The 21,754-nt window shown below is 35.2% G+C and overlaps 1 protein-coding gene and 1 long non-coding RNA gene across 2 annotated transcripts; both read left to right on the top strand.

The window, feature by feature from the left end:
* Positions 1–5,632: 5,632 nt before the first annotated feature.
* Positions 5,633–6,133, top strand: LOC132628829 (uncharacterized). Its single transcript, XM_060344593.1, has 2 exons — positions 5,633–5,729; positions 5,817–6,133. The coding sequence occupies exons 1-2, from the start codon at positions 5,633–5,635 to the stop codon at positions 6,131–6,133; spliced, it is 414 nt and encodes a 137-aa protein (XP_060200576.1).
* An 11,869-nt stretch (positions 6,134–18,002) lies between these two features.
* Positions 18,003–20,129, top strand: LOC132621724 (uncharacterized). The gene is made up of 3 exons (XR_009575646.1): positions 18,003–18,340; positions 18,733–18,778; positions 19,795–20,129. It is a non-coding gene; the product is annotated as an uncharacterized LOC132621724 (long non-coding RNA).
* The last annotated feature ends 1,625 nt before the right edge of the window (positions 20,130–21,754 follow it).

Raw genomic sequence — 21,754 nt, 5'->3', positions numbered from 1 at the left:
GTCTCATAATGCATCCGGGAATCGAGCCAAATATACAAACAAGTTTTAAACGACCATCCGGACCTCTCAGAATTGAAGAAATTTTGAAAAAGGTCCGTTTACCCAAAAGTCAACTTTGGGTCAATCATTTTTCACTTTTAAGCCTATATTTCCCAAAAGTTGCCCGAATTCGGTCTAGACACCTTGGGAAGCATGCCACCGGTCCCCTCGGATCAAAATGGGCCAATCAATGCTCGGGAAAGGGCGAAAATACTGAAAATACTATAACGACCAAACGGGTTATTACAATTTCTCTTCAATTTTTACATGAAGAGAAATCAAGATTGTGTAGTTTTCAACTACTAAATAAACCAAAAAATAATAATGCCAAAATTTCAAAAACTTATCTTCAAAGATAGCTAATTATAGGTAATGAACTTCTACTTTAAGATGAATTAAAGCTTCAAACAAAAATACAGAATACATATAAGAGAAAATGGCATTGAGAACTAGAGAGGGGTTGAACGTATCAAACTTTTTGTGAGCTTTGGACCCTGAAAACAAGAAACCACTTGAAAATAAGTTGTGGGTCTTACAATTCTTCCATTCTTAGAGGGTCTTTTGAGTAAATAAGGAAGACCAAAGAAGGGTTTTCTAGAAATTGCTGGATTTGAAGAGAGAGCCAATACCATTTTAGGTGAAAAAACTATACGTATGTTCTCCATCATCTTCAAATCCATAACTAGTTGTACCGTACCGACAAAGAATTAAAATATAAGGAACATATGCATTTCAAATTCATTAAAAATCTAAAAATTTGGAGTTTGACATAAGAATTCTTCAATTTTAGGTTGTTTCATAAATTTCTGTCTCTTAGTGACAATATAACGCTTGAATTGACGAAAAAATTTTGTCCAAATTTTCAGCAAAAAGATATTCAATAGGTTTCCTTTTGAAATTATGACCATAACTAATGGGCACCATTTAAATACATTTTTTTCTTTAATTAGATATTCGTACTTGAAATTTACTATGTGCATGATATTAATGATGATTACCATAAATATTTAATATTTTATTTTTAAACATTATATACTTCTTACAAAATATTATTTCATAATATTTAAGTATTGCTGTTATAGAGACGTAATTGTACAAAGAGCATAGCGCTATAATGAATGTTATCGTTGTAATAGGTAGAATGTTGTTATAGATAAGTAAAATATAACATGAAAAATTGGTTCTGGAGAAAATCAATCAAGTCCTGATAATGAAATGTTGTTATAACTAGGTTTGACTGTATTGGGTTGACCATAATCATGTCATCACTGCCTCTAATTGTCACGACCCATTTTAGCCACCTTGGTAAGCGAACCTTCAACCCAACTATAAGTAAGGACATAAATAATTAAATCAAGCATTCAGAATAGAATAATTACGGAAGTCTCACAATATTATATAATAGAAATAGTGCGGAATAAGGAAAATACCCCCAGGGTCTAGTCTAAGTCATACAAGAGCATCTAAATGAAATAATATAAGTCTGGAATATAATAATACATCAATGTGTCTATGTCTCAGAGTAGAAAACTAAGACATAATAATAAGAGGAGTCTTCAAGGCAGCGAACGACTCGTGCTCACCCTAGAAACTCGATGCTAATGCTGAAGGTGATTATTAGCCACGGGAGACGGAAGAAGACCCAACCTGATACGCTATATTTATAAAAGAATGTAGCAAGTGCAGATTAGTACAAAACCACAGTACTAGTAGGTATCATAGGCCGACTAAGTAAAACTAACATAATTCAGACAATAAAGCAAGATAGGCAGATAAATCAACAAGTATAAGTCAAACATAATCAAAACCAAGTACACGTCATCGCCTAAGTAGAACACCTAATCCCAAATGTGCCAAGTCTCAATAAGTCCAATCCGAATCCAACATCACAAGTAAAAACATCAAATCATCTCAATATAAGCCGTGAATGCAATGCAATAATGTATGAATGTAATGCAATATCATGCAAATGTTGTGTACACATGTATTTCGGACGGAAATATTGACGTCTCGGTAGCACAACCCAAGGTGACTCAAAAGTCTAAGTGTCATTCATCCCAGATCTTTGCCTAACAAACAAACGAGACCCCGATCTTTGCCTACGGGGTTCTCACCGACACCACCATGGGGGACCCGCGGAGTCCATGCACTCACTCAATCCATGATTCCGGGCCTAACATCGGATATTGGACTCTCACGTCAGTCTCATTTAAAAAACCGAGCCCAACTCATCATAATGTTTCATCAAGTACCAACAATGTATCAACAGTATATCATGAGAGTGCGTGCGATGCATGTATCAACATCAATAATCAGATCAATATCACAAGTACCAACAAAGGGGTACACCAACAATATATCAGTGTCACAAGTACCAACAATATAATGAAAAACTACACAAGTCGTATAGAACTCTATCCTCGTATCAACGTCAACCCGTAACATACTATAATATCAAAATCTAGAAGGAACAATAGATTCCAATATCTACTAACAGTGCGTGGCATCAAGCCAACACAACGGAACAATCAAGTCACAACACAACAGGGTGGCTAGCGCCAATCACACAACAGGGCTCAACCTAAGATAATATCTAACCCAACTTCATACCCGAAGGTTTACATGTTTTCTCTGATAATATCATCTAAATATATTATTTGCTACACGAAGTCTCACTAAGGGTAAGCCATAACCTACCTGGATGGCCGAACAGCAAACACCGACGATTACTTTTTTGCCTTGCCCTTCCGCTGAGCCTCAAGATCAAAGAAGTCTAGGCATATTCGAAATCTAGATTAGAAATCATGAAGATTGATACTAATATTGCTATCATTCAATTTAGGTCAATTTCAACCCTAGAATTTGGGGAAACGGGACCCATAAGGTCAAAAGGGGAAATTCGGGAGTAAAATATCAAATTAAGCACTAGGTAATCATAACCCAACAACTAATTGCTAAATTAACTTAAGCATTCACCTAATTTCTAATTTCAAGTAAAACCCCCAATTTTGGGTATAAACCCTAACTCTTAGATTCAAGAATTCAACACTAATAGTGGAGCATATATGATCAACAACCTTAAATTCATCAAAATCTAGCACAAACTCTATCAATTTCATTATTAATAAGCCTAGATATTAAATCCATCAAAACCCACTTTTAATCTTCCATTACTAAGGGCTAACAAGGAAAGGGAAATCCTTAAGATGATTAGGATAAATGAAATAGCAAGACGATTAGGAGTGCTTACCACCAAGAATCTCCTCCAATAATCTCCAAGAACAGTCCCCAAGAGCTCTATTTCTGTAATGGCATTAAATGATAGACTAAGAGCTTTTAACACTTCATTAAATAAACTCACTGCCCGTCACCTGCTTTTGCGACGCTATGGCCGCCCCAGCGGTGCCATGACCCCTTTAACAGTCAAGACCAAATGGCATGGACCGCTTCAGCGGCAGGGTGACCACTCCAATAGTACCGCTGCCGCGGTGCTGGTGCCCCCAAAGCGGGCACCAGACACCAAAAATTTCACCAAGTTTCACATTTCAATCTGATTTTCTGACTAATTTCCGAGGCCATCTGCTTACATACCACATACATAAAAACACGCTACGAACGGGCTTGTGGCCTCGAAATTCCCAAAGGAGGTCTCGTTGACCGAGTCAAACCCCGACACCTTAATTCTAATTTCTCAATCCAAGTCCCAAAATGCATCCGAGTGCATTAGGAACTGAACCAGATATACACATAAATTCTAAATGACCATCCGGACCTCTCAGAATTGACGAATTTTCAAAAAAGATCCGTTTACCCAAAAGTCAACTTTGAGTCAATTCTTTTTCGCTTAAAGCCCATATTTCACAAAAAGTCACCGAAATCAAATCTAGACAGCTCGAGAAGCGTGTCAACGGTCCCCTCGGGTCAAAAGTGAGCTAACCAATGCTCGAAAAGGGGCGAAAATGCCGAAAAGACTTGGTCGTTACACTAATGGTGTTGAAATAACTGATTACAGGCCATGATTCCTGTTGTCCACTTGGTATTGCACTTAGCTCATTCTAAAGGGGCCTTCTGTCATCTATGGTATTTAGTCCATTTGACGATACATATTTGACTTTTGGGTTCCACTTTTTGAGCTCAGATTATATCAATATGGGTGTCTACAGATTATGCTCAAAATAACGTTCAAACATCAAATACAATCTCAACACTATCAAAATCTATCACAAATTCATCGGAATATAACCAAAACTTGCGGGCAAGTCTAAAATCATCATACGAATCTTTTGAACTTTCAAATCATGAATTCAGACTCGTTTAGTCAAATATTAAATTGTTGTCATATCTTATTCTTTGAAATTACTCATTTTTAAGTTAAACATCTGAATCACTCCTTAGCCTCCGGGACTCGTTCGAACTATCCTACTATTCCAAAAATACCATAAGAACCTATAGGAACTTTCGGACCTTGATTTTGGATCAGCTTACCCCTGATGTTGACTTTGATCAACTCTTATTTTATTTTAAAACCTCTAGTTTTTTGTTTTCTTCTATGACAATCATCCGATTGCCTTGGGAACCTATTTCAACTGTCCCTGCAAGTCATAATATGCATGTTGAACCTATAAGAAGTGTCATTTGGTGGAAAAGGTTTCAAACTCAAAACGACCTGAAAGATTGTTACATTCATGTATCAAAGAATTTCGCAAGTTACCTCATTATATGTTTGACCCTTTGCACATTTCTTACTTAGTTTCAAATCAAAAAAATGATTTTCTCCAAAGTCTCACTCAGATGGTTTCGAAACAGATTTAAAGATAAATCCCAAAATTTATTTGGATAATTCAGGCTCAAGCTAGGATGGTGACATTCAATGCAAATGTTTGTATAACCACTTGGTTTAACTCTCAGAATTGGATCCAAGGTCTAAGGCGTTTCAAACCATAATCAAATTGAGTGATACTCAAAAGTTATAAAAACATTAGTCTGTTTTAAAGGTTTAAACGAAGGCCCAAAGGCATTTTTAACCCAAAATGGATTTTCAATAGTAAAATTTTCACAAACAGCTACCTTTTAGCTCCTTCTAACAACCTATAACTACATGTTCTATATTTACAATTCGTAGCTAGATGACTCTATATTTAGCTAGTAGTCGGGTATACTACAATATAGTATAAATATAGCGGAAATATAGACGCTGGGCTAAATGAAAGTGCTATATTTATGGAAACAAAATCTGTTCCCAATGATACCTAGAAGATGCTGGAAGGGATAAATGGTCTAGGCTTTATTCACCTGTTAACAGAGGATGGACAATGACTTCGAATATAGCCGAATGTATTAATGGAAAACTGGTTGCTGCAAGAGAGTTACATATTTTTGATTTCCTTGAAGAAGTGAGGAAGATGTTTGGTAGATGGAATTGCACAAATAGAAAAAATGGTACCTACACATTCACAACACTGATGAGGCGATATCAAGAGATGTTGTCAATCAACGAGTACAAATCAATACGAATGAGGGTATCTTTGTTTGCCAGACAAAAATTTAATCTATATTTTACTCTATCTAATCTATGTTTATCTATATTCCCAATATGGTAAAACTGCTCAGGTTAATGCTTGTTTATTGGTTAAATGGTTCTCAGGTTGAAGCGTCAACTGAGTATGTTTACACAGTGAATGATGGACCGAGTCATTTCATAATCGATTTGAAGAAGAAAACTTGCAGCTGCAGGATGTTCCAACTGGACGAGATACCGTGATCTCATACATGGGCAGTATTGAAGAATAAAAATTTGACTGTTGATGCATATTGTTCGGAATTATTCAAGCCGGAAACAGTTGTGAACACATATGATGTTCCAGTTGATCCTCTTCTCGATGAGACCGAGTGGAATGTTCCTAAAAGTATATCAGATGAAGTTGTTATGCCACCGATCTATAAAAGACCCCCTGGGAGGCCAAAAAAGAAGAGGGACAAGCCATTACAGGAGTTGATGATTGGTAAACGCAGGAATTCTTGCGGTAAATGTGGACGTCTTGGTCATAACAGGCGTTCGTGTGATAATCCGCCACTCAATAAGAAGAATAAATAAGTCCATTTTGATTTTATTTGTTAAGACAATTCTACTTTAAATTTTAGTTAAAAATAAAAAAATGAATTCATCTTGAATTCATATTATTCTAGTATGATTGTATTTTACATGGTTGAACATCCGATGTTTTTCGATGTTATGCTATATTGGTGGTTTAATGGGATTTGGAAAGTTTACTCTATGTAAAATGATTTGACCTTTTGTTTTGGATTTATGCTTTAATAGTTGTATTTCGTATATATTTTGGCTATATTGTAGTTGCATTTTGTCTGATCTGGTTGATAATACTTTTTCTGGTTTACTGTTAACTATATGTCATATATATTTTACATATATTTGAAGTGTATTTAGATGAAATTTTAACCTTTGTAACACATTGTACATTAAAAATGGACTTATGGAATATGTCTAAGTTATATTTTCCGTATATTTCGACTGTATTTAAATGGTTAGATATACTACTTTGTTAAATGAATACATTTCACAGAAAATGAAAATGGAATTTATGCATTGAAAAAATAACATACTTGAAAGAAACAACAATATAAAACCCATAAGGTTGTGTTGAACATTAATCATCCTAAAAAACATTACTGCACATGAAACGATATGTCCAAAATGAAAAAACAACAACAAAAGTCGCAACCAACTATGCTATTGTCCAACATGAAAATCAAAAACACAAAAAGACATGGTGGCTTAATCAAGATCCTCTTTATCAACTGCATCGTAATCAACTGCCGGTCTAATTGGTCTTGGAGGCTGCTCGTTATCACTTGATGCATTGTTGTTTGACTTATCCCATGCATAGTCGCATAAAATGGCGGCGTATCTCATACGGAGTAACTTTGCATCGAATTCGGTTGGGATGACTTCACTTGAGCTCAAGTATTCAGCGAAGGCTGCCACATACACACCGCAATCCCTGAAAAAAATGATCAAAAAATTTACTGATAAAAACCCAAGAAAAATAGATGTATTTATTGTGTTTTTTATTGGAAGAGATTCTTACATGCTAGAGGGAGCTTGTTGCGGGAGATTGTCTACATTCACAATGTCAAAGTTGTCGGTCTGTTCTCTATTTCTTTAAGAAGGATGTGTGGCAAAATCTATATCCGCCTTCTTCTCATAGAAATCAGTCATCTGTAGATTGTGTGTCACAGGAGTAGCCAACATTTCCATTCCGGCTCTAACGACAGCATCATGCCCTGCAGCTCGATATGAGTTGTATACGTAGATGCACCTGTTTGTAAAAAGAAAAAATATGAAAAAAACAAACATATAAATTTTGTAGAAAAATGAATGATCTTTTCATTGGATGAGAGCACACCTGTCAGTGAATGATATCACAACCAAAATCCAGTGATTTTCCTCTTTTACGTTGACAAGAATTAGTACGTTGTCAATAGTATACCATGGTACATTAGCCAACAGCTTGTGCCCGTTAATGTACTCACACAGTCCATCTTCCTTACTGGCGACACATGTGGATGAATCAGGGTTTTCCCAAGATGTGTAAATTTTAGCAACTAAAGTGTGAAAAATACAGCTGGCAGTGGTGAATCTATAATTGTTGTTATTGTGATACTTCCCCTTCTTGCGTAGGTAGTAGAAAATAACATCAATATGCTGTAAAAATATCAATTCAGTGACTATAATCAATACTATGTTCAATAAAACTATTGTTGTATATATATTAAATATAGTGAAATATACTCTTAAATATAGAAAAAATACAATTCTTTATACTTGATCAGTACTATGCTCAACCAATAAATTAATGTCTCTATAATAAATATAGTGCAAATATAATGATGAAAATATTTTTAAAATACAATACAGTCTTAACGTAAATACAAAATTGTGATATATATATATATGTCAAATATAGTAAAAAATATACTCTAGATACATTACACTGTAATTCTATTATAAAACATAAAAAACTTAGATAACAAGCAGATATCAAATCTCATCAGTCTAAAGTTGCCCATCCATAGATAACAAGTAGAACTAGTTTTTGTCGGATACGGCTGTAACGCCTAAATGTAACCGAAGTTCGGCATCCGCAGGATCCAGTCCTTCCTTGTTCTTTTTGTAATGATTTTCTTTTGGCTTCCTGTATATCAACAATGGAAAGAACATACGTTAAGTTTATTAAGAATTGATTTCTGGAAAACTAAAAAAATAAGTTGTGAAAATAATTACCTTTTGTCGTGCGATTTCAATAGATCCTTCTCAAGCCACTTTTGATATTCTTGAAGAAACGAAGTATCTAACGAGGCATTTATAGGGTGCTCAACAAATGGGTGTTTTTTCTGATAAATGCAAGGACTGATATTTTTGGCAGAAGAACCCGCTGAGCTGAAATTGGGACAGTAAGAGGACAGGTTGTATTTGCTTGGTTTCCTTTCTTGGGCGGCCCCTGGACGGACAATGATTTGTTTTTCAGTGTTTGAAAGCTGTGCAGTCTCACCACTTAAGCTTTGACCTGCATTTGGTTGTATAGGAACTTGTTGTCCAGTTTCATCACTTGAACTGTGGCCAACAATCGGTTGTACTCCAACTTGTTGTTCAGTTTCATTAGTTGAACTTTGTCCGGTTGTTGGTTGTACTCCAAGTTGGATTGGTATCTGAGAATCAGGAATCATCCACTGAGAGATCGTTACCAGGTTATCGTCCGGCTTCTGAGGGGTCCTTAAACTTGACAAATCGGCTTGATCATCGCGTGGTACTGGAGGAGGACCGAGAGGAATAACACATGTTAAAGGACAGTTGACTAGCAAGTCCACTATCATTTCCTCTGATGCGGTAAATTCAGCATTAGCATTCTCCATATCACCGGTTTGCTGAGATTCCTGAAATAAAAAACAAATAAAAAACGACTGGTGTTTGTCAATTATTGCTTATCAAAACGATATGTGATTGGAACTTAAAAGCCACATTTCAGTACTTACATCAAAATTTAAATGGATTGGTGTTATGGGCACTCCATTTGTTTGTGCATCACTTTTAACTCCGGTTTCTTTATCCACATCAACAACAGAAACCAGATCATTAATTGGCAAAACAACTCCCTCAACCTAAAACAATAAAAACATGGTTCAAATAAATTTAAAGGCATCAGCAAAACAGATACACATATACACATATATAGCACTGCTATAAAAGTTAAAAGCTTCATATAAATATAGACAAAATATATGAAAAATATACTTGAAATATAGTCAACAGAAACCAGAATAAGTAACCTTGAACATAATAATCAAAATACAATTAAAATATAGCCAAAATATATATGAAAAATTACTATTAAAATATCAATCCAAAACAAATATAGCACTACTATTATATATAAACACAATCATAACAAAAATAGCACAAATAGATACATCAAATGGAACACTACTAACAAATGACAATGTGAAAACTATATATGTAAATACACTATAGGTAATACTAAACACAGATAAAATTCCAATATTTTCACTTTGAAAAATATACTGCAAATATAGCAAAGTGAAAGAAAAAAATGAGTACCACTGGATGACTCCTCTGCGCGGAAGTTGCACCACCACCTTGATTCTCTTTGGTTGAAAGCTTTACTGCACCGCCACTTTGATTGCCTTGAGAAATACCACCATCAGTATGTAAGTCAGCTTGCAACATTGTGTCTCCGACGTTTAAAATTTTCCAAAAGAAAATATAAAGTCTTCCAATAAATATATCAAAATAACTTAAAAGTTAATAATTTCCATTTTTACTGTGTTGTCTTCGACTACGTCGTTGACAGTTGGTCTGCCTTTATCAGAACGATGACGTTGGCTTTTCTCATGTGAGTGTTGTATACCAACATCATGTTGATGTGACGGGGCTTTACTATCAGCGAGCTTCAAAAAAAATATCTTATTAATAAAAAAGGAATCCGGTTTGTTAATGCCTGTAATGTATTTAATGAACATAACTTTTAGTGTTGATTTTTACCTTATCTGGTGTTTGATTGCCCTTTATTGCATCTAACAACTTTTTGAAGTTGTTATCCATGTAGTCAAACACCTACAGTTTTGAAACACAAAAAATAGAATTAGAATTGTTAATTACTTGACACAAGCAATATGAAGTAATAAAAACATATTGAAAAAAAACGCCTACTTCTTTCTTGAAAATCTGAATATCTTCCCTTATCAGTTTAAACTCATTTGTTCCGGGTCCTGTAGGTGCATCTGGTTTCCTTGTCCCTTTTATCCGAGATTCCTTCCGTGATGGTTGTTTCCTGGAAGGAGGAACAAAAACTGGAAACTGTGTCCGTTTCTTGCATCGCGGGGAATCAGAATTGGCACTCCTTTGTTGTTGTTTGCCACTGGACAGATGCGGTGGTGTGGTACTAAAATCATCGTAATCATCGTCTACCAAATCAGTACCATGTACACCATCAACTCCATGTTTGACGTCTGGTATATCATGTGCAACAGGAGGCAATTTAAGAGTTTCCAACTCATGGGGTGTTGGCACAACTTCCTCAAATCTACAAGACTGTGAACAACAAAATATAGAAACTACATTACCATATATATCTACATTGGTAACATACTAAAATATGAGGAAAATATAGTCAAAATATATTGATCACAAATGACTTATTTTATAAATATAGTCAAAATATAATCTAAATAGACCATGAAAAACAAACATATTAAAACAGTTAAATGGTAAAGGACACAAACAAATATAACTGTTCAGTTTGTTAAAAAACTGTTTTACCGGGTTTTTGTCGTCTCTAAACATGCCATCCATCAATCTCTTGAATTCTAGTTTTCCTTCCGTAGTCCACCAGTTCAAAATTCTAGGAATTAAATTCCCCGTCTTAACTGCAATGGTGGACGGGACTTTTGAGAAACATTCATACAACCATACTTGCATAGCAAGCGGCAACCCATGAATCCTATAATATTTCTTAAAACCAGCATATTTCTGCCCGATGCTCACAACCAACTCTATAAACGAATCTTTACCCCAAGGATACTCATTATATCTCCCGTCCTCTACAACATCAAAATGGATCCTTGGTGTGTTTGTTGAGTTTGGCTCACCACAATGTACCCACGTATTTATGAAATACAATATTGCCATCTTGACTGCGTCATCCCCTTTATCAACCCAAACTATCTTGTTGAAACACTCAATAAGCTCGTGTCTTTTAACTGGCAATTGGTTCTCATGATTTCTACCAAAATACTCAACCATAAGCCTATTCGGTTTTGAATTATCATAAACAAAATCATTTTCATCAGAGACACAATCTAGCCCAGTGATCAGTGCAAATTCTCTAAGGCCAAAACGCAGAACTTTACCATTTATTTCAAATGTAAAGCACCTATATGTACTGCCCCTAAGTTCTTTGACCATAAAGCACCGAAAAATATGTATTTGTACATCCAATTGCTGCATTCTGAGATATTTACCAAAACAAGAATTCCTAAACATATCCATCTATGGGTCTGTTAGTTTGCCTCTAATATCTTGCATTACATTAACATTCGTGTATCTACACATAGATGGTGCCACAGCAGGGTGCTTGGTAACAAAAAATTTAGATACCTGAAACAACATGCTAAAAAACACGTATGATTGACAAAAAAACAGTGAACACAATCAGGTAAAAAAGAGATCAACCAAAAATATATACAAATATAAAACAAAACAGTGATTGACAATGAAAAAATATAATGTAATTGAACAATAAATATATATGAATATACTGAAAATATAATGACATATATTGACTGAATATGTAAATTACAGAACTGTAATAACTGTCAACAAAATATACACAAATATACTTAAAAATCATAAAAATTACAGTTATGGTGAAGAACAATAAACACGAAATAACTGAAGAAACATGTGTAAAAAAAAAACAACAGAAAATATACTTAAAATGCACATAAAATATAGATCTGGTTAATTCACAGATCTGTAATAACTGAACTAAAAAAAACGAACTAAATATACTGAAAATACAACATAAATATACCTCTTCATCATCATCCTCATCCACATTATGTTTGGCTTTAGCAATTTTTTTGCCCTTAACATTAACAGCATTGTCACCAGCCTTTTTCTTCTTTTGTTTCTCCATTTGAGAAACCTTTTTCACTTTTTTCTTGTTGTTTACTCTTCGAATCAACATATTCCTTAGAACGCCTAGGATCGTTAATTCTTTTTGAACGATTCTCAGCATAAGAGCCTGCAATGGCAGTTTCATGTTGAGAAATTCCCAAAGAAAAATTAGGAATCTCAAATTCGGGTTCTATACCTGTGTTTCTCATCGGAGTAGAAGCTTTCTTAGCCATTTCAATTGAATCTAAGAAAAAACAACCAAGAACAAACACTGATAATTAATTACTTAGAGTTGCATTCCTGATTCAAATGAAAAAAAAACCCCAAAATATAGGTTAAATAAACGGTGAAAATTAAAAATCAGTATAGAATCTTACCTTATTTTGGGAATTAGATTTGAATCATGAGTGAAATGAATGAGTAGTTAATTAGATATAAAAAAGGAAGTTGAAGAATTGTAAAACTGATTTGAAATTGGAGGAAATTAATGGATATGGTGAATAATGGCGTGTATTTAGGGGGGTAGGAGAGAGAGACGTTTTTGTTGGCTTAAATTTAGGGGAGTGGGAAGTTATCAGATGAGTGGTAAAAACATGGTAGCCATATGAAGTAAATATGTTATATTTTAGCTACTAAATATAATTATTGAAAAGTTTAGTTATGTTCCATAAATAGGTAACAATGGAACCTATGCCAAGTAAATTTTACTTAATTACTTTTCAAGTAAATTGGTTTAAGACCAAAAGCCCAAATCTTTTTAAATAACTTGAAGATTTTAAACTTTTTATTATAAATGACCAAGTTAAGTTAAATTATAGATTTAATTCAACGTCTAAGGCATATACACATTTTAAAGAAATAACTATTTTGCAAAAGTATCCAAATTATAAAATTAATTCATTAATTGAATTATTGGAGTAATTAAGTGTTAAATATACTACTATATACATGACCACTTTAAAAAATCCCGTTTTACAAAGAAGTTGTACTCTTTAGCCTCAAAACATTTTAAACTCCACCTGTAACCGTGTTTGTGGATTTTCTGAGATGCCTAACATCTTCCTCGGAAAATCATTCGATCCTTACCTTTTTTCTCTGGTTTTTTAATGCTTTAAGGTTAAATACCTTCTTTTTTAAATGGGCTCCTAATTCGCGAAATAAATTAGTTGGTGACTCTTTTATTTTTAAAGCTAAGTTATAAATACGTTTTTCAACTCGCTTGGTATAATAAGAAACCCAAAGTACGACAATAACAGATTAACATATATTTGTTGTTAGTTGTTTTAATCTATTCATTACATTAAAATTAGTTTATTAGTATTGGCACATCATTGAATCAAAATTCCAAAAATTCATTCACTTGCTATTCTTTTTTAAGATAACAAAAAGTTAAAATACAAAAAGAAAAATTTGGTAATAATAACTCTTTCCTTTTCATAGGTTTTCAACCTTTTATACTATTAATGACCTAATATTTTTCTTAAGTGCTTGTATTTTACCTTATAAATACTGAATTTGACTATAAATTGTTGATAAAAAATTAGTATGTTTATTGTTCTTTTGGAGAATCTAACCAAAAAAAATTATTATCCTCGAGGGGATAATTGGTTTGACCTTAGCTTTGATTGATTACATTTTCCAAAAATAGAAACCAATGAAAAGAGAAAAAAGAAAAACGTGAATTGAAACACAAAACAATCACTAGAGAATCTCTTGGCTTAGGCGGCAGGAAAATAAAGAGAAATTCTAAAAATGACCAAAACTTGTTATTTAAAATATATAAATTTTCATTTTACTCAAATAAAAACCATCCAAAGAGCATCATACATAAGTTTTAGGAGGTGGCGGGGGAATACAACAACGACATTGTAGGCCGATAGTACATCCACAACCTAGGTAGCCGCCTAAATGATCTCTACACCAGGCCACACAATCATCATCATTGTGGCATTCAGCCTCATCCGTGCTTATCTCATTACTGGAATGGTTTTGGTTTTCCGCTCTCAAAGATTTTCCTATCTAGCTGAAATTGCAAAGAACTAAGCAAAATAGAAAAATCAAAGTCAGAGTAGTCTTTGCCATTTCAAGAATTAAACTATGTGAGTATGAGTATATATTTTTTATATAGAATATGATAGATCTTTAAGTTTTGCCTGTATTTATAGGCTGTAAAAAGAATACTAGCATGTTCATTATTTAAGAAGTTACCTAAAAAGGAGAAACAACCTATAGATTGGATCAAAAGCTACCTAAAAATGATAAACTGGTTTATAGAAGTTTAGATTTATATGTTTTTAGAACATAAATAAAAATATTGCCTATATTTGTGTACATAAATAGGTAAGTAACTAAGTATTACTATTACAATATGCCAACATGTGTATGTTGATGTAACTTTTTATAATGATAAGTATTAATATCACAGTATGACAACATAGGTATGTTAACGTAACTTTTTATAGTGATTTTAATTAACATACTCTATATATTATCTAGATTCTTTTTTCACTTTTGGTAACTTGTTTATGGAAAGACAATTTTCAAAATGTATTATGTTTATAATTTCCTTTGTCCTTTTAATTTCTTGTTAGTCATCTCTTTTTTCTTTAAAAAATTTAAGCAAATAATTAGGAGAATTACTTTTATTTTGTCATTAGAAGAAGACATTATTTCAGTTTTTTTTATCCAGTCCATTTCATTTGGTCTGGTTGATCCATTGTTTCTGACAGACAGTCTAAGTAGAGGGTGGTAGAGTTGCGGGTGAGGAGAGTGTATCTATTTTTGTCACGACCCAATTTCACTAAGTCGTGCGGGCACCTGCCTTTCCCACCTCGATAGACGAACCCTTAACTCAACAATCTCAAAGTCATAAATAAACAATAAACAAGCGGAAGAGATAAAAATTACGAAAGTTTGACGATAATCATATAGAAATGTGCGGAAGTAAGGAATTACATCAAATCCACCCAGAGTCCGATCTAATCATACAAGAGCAACTAACTAGATACTACAAGTCTGAAAGTAACAAAATTCATCAAAAGTATGAATATGTCTCAGGTTATGAAATAAAACATAGACAAAGGAAGAATCTCCAAGGCGGCGGACGTCCTCGTGCTCACCCAATAGACTCTAAATGGCAGCTCTCGGAACGACTGTCAGCCACGAGAAACAGAGGTTAATCCCACCTGGAATTCTACATTCATAAAAGAATGCAACAAGTGCAGGTCAGTACAAACAACAGTACTAATAGGTATCATCGGCCAACTAAAACTAGTTGACATATATAAAGATAATAAGGTAAGAGAAAACAAGCAAACCACAGAGTACAAGTCATGCTTTCAATAAATCGGCTCATATAATCAAGCCTTGATGTAACAACTATCCCCAAGTGAAACAAATATCCAAGTATACCGAAAACCAAGTCCCATCAAGATAATTCAACACGTAGCCCATATCAAATACAGTCCAAGAATATGACCAACGTAGTATCCAAATCATAAGCAACCACGAAGCATAATCAGACAATGAAATATGAGATATGAATGCAATGCAATGCTTGTACTCTTGTACACCGACAACGGAATAACTCCATGCCTCGGTAGCACAACCCACGGGGGACCCGCAAAGTCCAAGCACTGTCACACCTAACATAGCTCAGAGGATCCAATTATCTATAAGTTTCGCATTATCGGTGTTCCATATCAGCCCCTCCGCACACAGCTCAGAGGTAACTTACCATGTTCAATAATCATCAATGTCCCTTCTCATTTCCATTATTAGTGCTAGTCACTCAGCATAATAAAATGATATGAAATGAATATGGAACGATGCAAGTACAAACAATTAACAATATCAAGTTCAAGTTGTGCCACACACAACGTATCAAACATGAAATGAATATGGAACGATGCAAATACAACAATGAATAATATCAAGTTCAAGGTGCCACACACAGCGCACCCATATCGTCAACAAGTGATCTACACAATAATCATAATGAATCTCCAATTTTCATAACAATAAGAACCAACTATCCCAAAATGGCTATACCAATTACGAGGCATACACTAAGTACCAATATCAATATCAAGTAATTTCATCCTTCCGATTTACTCCCAATTCACAAAAAATCCACAATTTATACACAACGTACCAAATAGGGTCCTATGGAGTCTACAGGCCACTAGCCCGATCAAACAAGTCACAAGCAATACCAAAACCTAGGGCAACATCTAACCCAACTTTATACCCGAAGGTTTACATGAAATCTCCGATAATATCATCTAAATATACGCTTCGCTAGTTGAAGTCTCACCACAGGTTTAAATCGTAACCTACCTGGAAGGCTGAACAATAATATCACCAACAATCACAGCTTAGCCTTTTCTTTCCTTTAAGCCTCGAGATCAAGAAAGGCTAAACATATTCGAATCAAGAAATTAGAATTAAGAAGAACATCAAATGAACCCTACTTCTATTCAAGAACCAAATCCCTAAACTATGGGATGGGTTTTATGAACAAAAAGGGTGACATTAGGAATCCAAAGGTTCCAACATGAAATTAAAGCTTTAGGTGATCAATTCTCATCAATATCAAGCTAGAAGAACCAACAATTTACTCAAATTTAGATTCTAGGCAAAATCCCCAAATTTGGGTATAATCTTAAATTCACAAATTAAGCCTTGGAAATGGAAAACTCAAGTTACAATAGCTAATACCCATCAATATCAGGCTAACCCGTGCTAAATCCACTAAATAAACAAGGTTTTATCATAATAAGATCATTAGAAAAGAAAACCCACAAACCCCCCCCCCCCCTCTTACTTTTACCATTTAAGAGAAATCTAGGCATGGATTATTGATTAGGAAAAGCTAATGAATTATTTAGAGGCAAGATTGATACCTTATAGAAGAATTCAGTGAAAAACCCTCCAAAATCGCCTTCTTAACCTCAAGAACGAGTGTAGAAAATGACTTAACGTCTAAGGGTTTTAACACATTAAAAGGCCTCTGACTCAGCTTGTTACATCCCGTATTTTCATATGTTGGAAAGCGTGCGAGTTAAATGATATTAGTAACGAAGACGAGGCTATCCTCCCAAGCTTACGGGTGGTTGTAGTGATGGTATAGGTGTGTTTTAAATATTTGAAGTCAAACAAATCTAAGAAAATAAGTTTCGTCGAGGTTCGAAATTTATTTGAATGGAATACGGTCCAAGCTATAATATCCCGTATTTTTGGACTAGAAAATTTAATCGCCCAACATGAGCAAATTTACCCGAGCCCGGAGAATTCGATCATATCCAAGGATAAAAATCAAGAACTCGGTGTATACAAGGAAAGAAGTCCCAAAATTATTTAAGACGAAAAAGTGTGACGACGATGATTGAAAATAATATTTTATGTGTTGCAAATGAGGCCATGGACTATGGTATATCACATGATTATGATAATGAGTATATGAAGTGTGGTAGAAATTATTATTACATAAGTGAATTGGGATCAAGAAATTAATCATGTGTGTAATTGATTAAGTGGAGAATTGTAATGGAAGAAAAGGAATTAATTCAGATTATGGTACAATTAATTTATGGGCATAATCCACATGGAAGCTCGTTAATTGGGGAGCTGGGGTTTTAAAATGGGATGATGGTGGCTATTGAAGTGTAATTCCATGTGTCAAAGGAACAATTCTACGTGTCAAAGGAATAGAGTGCATGTATATCCTTCTTATCCTAATCTTGGAGGAATTATTTTATGAAGCTATGTACTGCTCATAATTAAAAAAGAAGAACAACGTGAATTGTTCTTTCTTGGAAGCAAACTTTCAATGTAAATTCAACAATTACTAAGACAATAAAGTGGGCAGTGACATAAAATCCCAAACCAACCAGCAACGTCCTTGTTAAATACTCAGTAACGACCTTCCTTTGAGCAACATAATAGCTACTTTGTCTTAATAAAGATCAAGTCAAGTTCAATTCCGTTGACGTGATGATTCCAATATCAATTTCCTCCGATGCTGGCAAATTGAAGGTTTCTTCGAAGTAAAGTAAGATCGAAGAAAAGTAGTTCTTGGCATATGAGGTAAGAATTCTGTTCTACTAGATATATTTAAATTCGTCCAGATCATAGTCAAATTGTGAGATGGGAACTACGAAATTAATTGCGGGAAATCGGATGAATTGTTATTTTTATCATGTGGACTGTTTGGTGGTTGTTATGAATTATTTGGTGTACTATAAAATTGTGGGATTGGTTGTAGTTGGTGTTGTTGTTATTCGAGATTGGTTTGGAGTTCGGATGGGGTGCATTATATATAGAGGAGATGCTGCCCGATTTTCGTTAAGTTCTTAACTAATAAAAATCCTAATCAAGAAAGTATGAGTTAAAGAATGAGTCCTATAGGCGATTGGCTACAGATTTACAAAGTAGAAAGTATAGTTTACTAACGATAACGTTACTGTTATATTAAATAGGCTAAAAGAGCGACGAGGCGAACGGGTTGCAAATAGTCGCTAACAGGTATGTAAGGCTAACCCTTCTTTCTTTTGGCATGTCCTAGATGTAAGTGATGGATGATATGAACTTTGGGGTAACTCTATTCATAGGTTCCGAATGTGATTCATGATTCTTGTGCTATTCATTCTATATGTACTCCATATGATACCATTCTTAGACGAGTAAGGTCTAAATGTTTCTTGTGATGGTTTATTGATATTTTACTCCTATTCTGTTCCGAAGGGAACACCCATAAGGTGCCAGTTGAGTTGTGCATATGGTTTTACTAATGATTTCGAGGAAATTAGTTTTATACTAAAGGAAACATAAAGTTAGACTTTCAAAACCACTCCGAAGGGGGTGCGAAATTTTACTATTTAGATTTTCAAAACCACTCCGAAGGGGGTGCGAGGTTTTACTATTTCATTCCATTTACGACTTATGTTTACATTCCATAGCATCATTATTATTGAGCCGGAAGCGGCTGCCCGAAGGGGCCATTATTATTATTGAGCCGGAAGCGGCTGCCCGAAGGGGCCATTATTATTATTGAGCCGGAAGCGGCTGCCCGAAGGGGCCATCATTATTATTGAGCCGGAAGCAGCTGCCCGAAGGGGCCATCATTATTATGCCGGAAGCGGCCGTCCGAAGGGACTATTGTTTTGTTAGCCGGAAGCGGCTGCCCGAAGGGGCCATCATTATTATGCCGGAAGCGGCCGTCAGAAGGGACTATTGTGATACTAGCCGGAAGCGGCTGTCCGAAGGGACCATTTTGTTAACATGTCGGAAGCGGCATGTGTGTTAGATTGCATTTTTACTTAAAGAATGTTTGTTGAATTGCATTATTTACTTAAAGATTGTTTTGAGACTTCGTGTATACATTTATGTTTCTTCCAGCGAAGGCTGCAGGTATTGAGTTGGATTGTGATTTCTGCTCTCCTAAATCAAGTTATGATTATGATTTGTTACCACCTTACATACTCAGTACATTGTCCGTACTGACGTCCTTTTGCCTGGGGACGCTGCGTTCATGCCCGCAGCCCCAGATTGTTTGGCAGGTTAAGTATACAGCTAGGATGCTCTGACGTCTGCTGGGATTGGCAAGTTCCACCTCATTCTGGAGTTGTGCTGAGTCATGTATAGATATGTACGATTATGGGTATGTCAGGGCCCTATCCTGACTCATAATGTCCAGTCCACTTCTTAGAGACTTCTGCAGACAGTGTCTTGTGGTATGTTTGTCGAGATGTCGACAAAGTGATATCAGTTGAGCCATTTATGGATTCTAAAAGAGTATGTATTTCAGATATTATAGGTTGGTCTAAATTACTTATTGATTGAAAGTTTTCATAATCGTTATAGGGATAATGATTTCTATTTGGAAAAATTTTATGTTCTTACAAGTTTTTGAAATGACAGGTTTTAATAGAGCGAATGTCTAAGGGTTCGCTCGACTCTGATGAGAGTCGGGTGCCCGTCATGACCTACCATTGCTAGGGTGTGACACAGCTAACACCACTTCTGCGGCATCGACGGCCACTCAGACCGCCGCGACAGTCCACTCACAAATGCTCTTAGCCGCTTCAGCGGCTAGGCAACCACTATAGCGGGCCCCAGAACTAGATTCCCCAGAATAAACACAATCTTAATCCCGAAATCCCGACTAATACCCGAGGCCATCTGCTCATAAACCACATATACAGACACACATAAAAACATGCTACGAACGCACTCGTGGCCTCAGAATTCCCAATAGAGGTCTTGTTGGCCTAGTCAACACCCAATACCTTAATTCCAACTTCCCAACTCAAGTTTCAAAATGCAGCCGAGTGCATTGGGAACCGTACCAGCTATGCGCATAAGTTCTAAATGACCATTCGGACCTCTCAGAATCGACGAATTCCCAAAAAAGTTCTGTTTACTCAAAAGTCAATCTTGAGTTAACTTTTTTTCACTTAAAGCCAAATTTCCCAAAAAGTAACCTGAGTCAAATCTGAACACCTCGGGAGGCGCATCAACGGTCCCCTCAGGTCAAAAGTGAGCTAAAAAACTCGGGGAAAGGTGAAAGAGATCTGAAAAGACTATAAAGACCAAGTGGATCGTTATAATTTTCTAAAACCAGTTCAGAGTCATGTTTTTTCTTCCTTAAAAGAAGACATTACTTCATTTTTTTCCAGTCCATTTCATTCGGTCTGGTTGATCCATTTTTTCTGACGAACAGTCTGAGAGAGTTGCGGGTAAGGAAAGTGTGTCTATTTTCTAAAACGAGTTCAGATTCGTGTTGGGGCGCTCAACTATAAAAGTCATTCATCTTGTTAGGAGGATGGTGGAGCAGTACAGGGAGAGGAAGAAAGAACTTAACATGGTATTCATCGACCTAGAAAAGGCATATGACAAAGTCCCAAGGGAGGTGCTATGGAGAAGCTTATAGGCTAAAGATGTACTGATAACATACACTACAACTATCAAGGATATCACGAAAGCCTGAACATTGAACTTTGAGATGGTTTTCTTGAAAACCCTAGGTTAGAAATAAAGGATTTTACTTTGAATCCATGTGTGAATGTTAGAAACCCTTAGAATTACTTGGAATAGGCTCTATCACGACCCAAATTTGTGAATTGTGATGGCACCTACACTGTCCCCCGGGTAGGTGAACCATTCCCAAAATTGTTTAAGTCATTTACAAGAATTATGCAGAAGTAAACAATGATCTAGCTAACAGAAAATCTGGTCTAGACTAGTACAAGAGCCACTATTATATAGATACAAAGCCTAATAGGAAGTACAAATCTCAAGAATATAAATACTATCTCAGGAATACAGAATAAATAGTTATATATACAAAGGTAGAGTCTCTGGGTTGCGGATCTAGCCAAAAGCTCACCCTAAAATCTCTGTCAAGTAATCTCGGGTCACCTTCAAGGACGGGAACTAGAACTAGTAACAAACTCTGCACTCAAAGGAAGAGTACAACAAGAGTAGTATCAATACAACACA

The sequence above is a fragment of the Lycium barbarum genome, chromosome 2, assembly GCF_019175385.1.
Source record: "Lycium barbarum isolate Lr01 chromosome 2, ASM1917538v2, whole genome shotgun sequence".
NCBI classification, from domain to species: Eukaryota; Viridiplantae; Streptophyta; class Magnoliopsida; order Solanales; family Solanaceae; genus Lycium; species Lycium barbarum.
The sequence above is the reverse complement of the archived record's forward strand: the minus strand, read 5'-3'. Positions and strand labels throughout refer to the sequence as shown.